This window comes from Aegilops tauschii, chromosome 6 (assembly GCF_002575655.3).
Source record: "Aegilops tauschii subsp. strangulata cultivar AL8/78 chromosome 6, Aet v6.0, whole genome shotgun sequence".
NCBI lineage: Eukaryota > Viridiplantae > Streptophyta > Magnoliopsida > Poales > Poaceae > Aegilops > Aegilops tauschii.
The window spans coordinates 302888121-302890054 of record NC_053040.3 but is presented as its reverse complement, the minus strand read 5'-3'; the positions used below and the strand labels follow the sequence as shown (position 1 = coordinate 302890054).

Genomic DNA, 1934 nt, shown 5'->3' with positions numbered 1-1934 from the left:
GATAATTGAACGCCGAGACACGGCGAACCACGCCGAATATGGGCCTATTCTCGCCCATATGGGCCCTTTTTCGCCGAAATGGGGCTGAAAAGTGAGCCAATTTCGACGCCTGAGGGCGACGACTGGGCGCAAAACCGCCCCAGCGCCGATTGTATCGCCGGCTCGCCTTCAGGGGGCGATTTTTATGCATCCTGAGGGGCCAACGGCTGAAGATGCTCTTATACATGAAGGCCTACGTACTCATAAAGTAGAGCGACAAAGGCATCACAAGAGATCATAAAACCGTGTCGGTACTCTTCCTTTAATAATTTCATGGATGGAATAATATAGGGTACACATGACAAAAGTAAACAGAAGTGGATTTGCAGCGAAATTTATTCGTTCATTGGCAAGTTCTGAAGGCCCCATCATTTTTTTTTGCGGGTGAAGGCCCCATCAATTGACGAGGCGGGAACAGTGGAACAAGCTCATGACCGCTTGGTAGCACGGTAGCCAAGAGTGTTCCTCCAATGGACTACCGTCCAGATGATCGACGGGACTGCAAGCATAAGAGACAATCAAACAGTTATGACTGCTGAGAAAATAAAATTGCGCTTGTCACAGATGTTGTAGGTTGTTATGAATAGTAATAGTACTAGGTGCTCCCTCCGTGTGATGATGTAGTACATATATTTCTTTTAAAGTAAAACATTGTAAAGTTTGATAAAATTAATTTATAAAAATGTTAATAGCAATAATATCAAATAAATACAGTATAAACATATATATCTTACGGTGCATCTAATGATATTTATTTAAAATTATAGGGGCAGATATTGTTTCTATAAGCTCAGTCAAATTTTCTGAAAGTCAATAAGAACTACATCCATGCAAGAGATTAATTGGTTAAGTATGTTCTGAGCAAGTCATCTCCAGGAGGAGGATTTGCTGCAATCAGCTAATACTAGTAGTATCTATCCAGGTACGCCGCCCCGTAATCATTAGCCCAGAGTCCATTTAGTCACCTGCAAAGAAGCCGAGCGTGCCGAGGCTTGCTGCGGTGATGGTACGGTACACCAGGTACTCCACGACGAAATGGGCGTAGACGAACGACAAGAGAGTCGCGGCGCAGAGCGGCTTGTTGTCGAGGTTGAAGGCGCAGAGGAAGCAGAGGGTGCACGACAGAAGCGTCCACACCCCAACGGTACGCGCATGCACATCAGTCACTGCACGTATGCACGCACGCTTGTTAGCCAAGGGCCCAAGGCTATACGTACATACTCCAGGAAGATGAGATCGATCGAGGGCGCACCGTGCGTGTTGGAGTAGGTGCCGGAGCGGACCGCCCAGGCGCCGAAGAAGCCGGACCAGGCGAAGAGGAGGCGGACGGCGCCGACCACCACGAGCCACCACCCGAGCGCCGGTAGCGCGGCCAACTTCCGCCTGGCGGCACCCATGCCTTTGCGTACGGCGCACCACAGGTGCGAGAGGCGTATGGAAGTTGGAGGAAAGGACTGGAACGATCAAAGCAGCTTGAGGTTCAGATCAGAGGGGAGAGTCGAGTGCGTTTTATTGCCGCTTGAAACGCAAGGAGGAAGAAGACGTGAAGGCGTCTTCATCGTCCGATCTCGAAGATCTGAGATTTCCCTCCGGAGCCAAGGCCGCGGGAAGGGGGGAGGAGCACCACACAACAACAACGCTTCCAAGAAAGAGCACGACGCCCACGGGCGTCGCCGTCGCCAGATCCGGCAGAGGCCGGACATAGGATTTCTCCCGGAGATGCTCAACCACCACCTGCCCGCATCAACGCAGCCAACGAACCCCATCCTTCCGAGGCCGACCTCGAACTGGCCGTGGGATCCCGAGACCCACCACGCCCAGATGCGCGCACCACCCCCAGCCGAAGCCGCTTCCACCAAATCCGGGGCCGCCGCCCCGGCAACCGCCACCACGCC

The 1934-nt window shown here is 52.2% G+C and overlaps 1 protein-coding gene across 1 annotated transcript; it reads right to left on the bottom strand.

The window, feature by feature from the left end:
• Nucleotides 1-272: 272 nt before the first annotated feature.
• LOC109750010 (ergosterol biosynthetic protein 28) lies at nt 273-1549 on the bottom strand. The gene is made up of 3 exons (XM_020308956.2): nt 1292-1549; nt 1005-1205; nt 273-538 (listed from the first exon to the last, which is right to left on the bottom strand). Exons 1-3 carry the CDS (start codon nt 1434-1436, stop codon nt 468-470), a joined length of 417 nt encoding a protein of 138 aa, XP_020164545.1. The 5' UTR covers nt 1437-1549; the 3' UTR covers nt 273-467.
• Between the last annotated feature and the right edge of the window lie 385 nt (nt 1550-1934).

Coding starts and splice junctions, on each gene's coding strand:
- LOC109750010 (XM_020308956.2), bottom strand. CDS start 1,436: ATGGGTGCCGCCAGGCGGAAGTTGGCCGCGCTACCGGCGCTCGGGTGG. Junction 1,206..1,291: donor CACCTACTCCAACACGCACG/GTGCGCCCTCGA, acceptor GCATACGTGCAG/TGACTGATGTGCATGCGCGT. Junction 539..1,004: donor CACGCTCGGCTTCTTTGCAG/GTGACTAAATGG, acceptor TTATGCTTGCAG/TCCCGTCGATCATCTGGACG.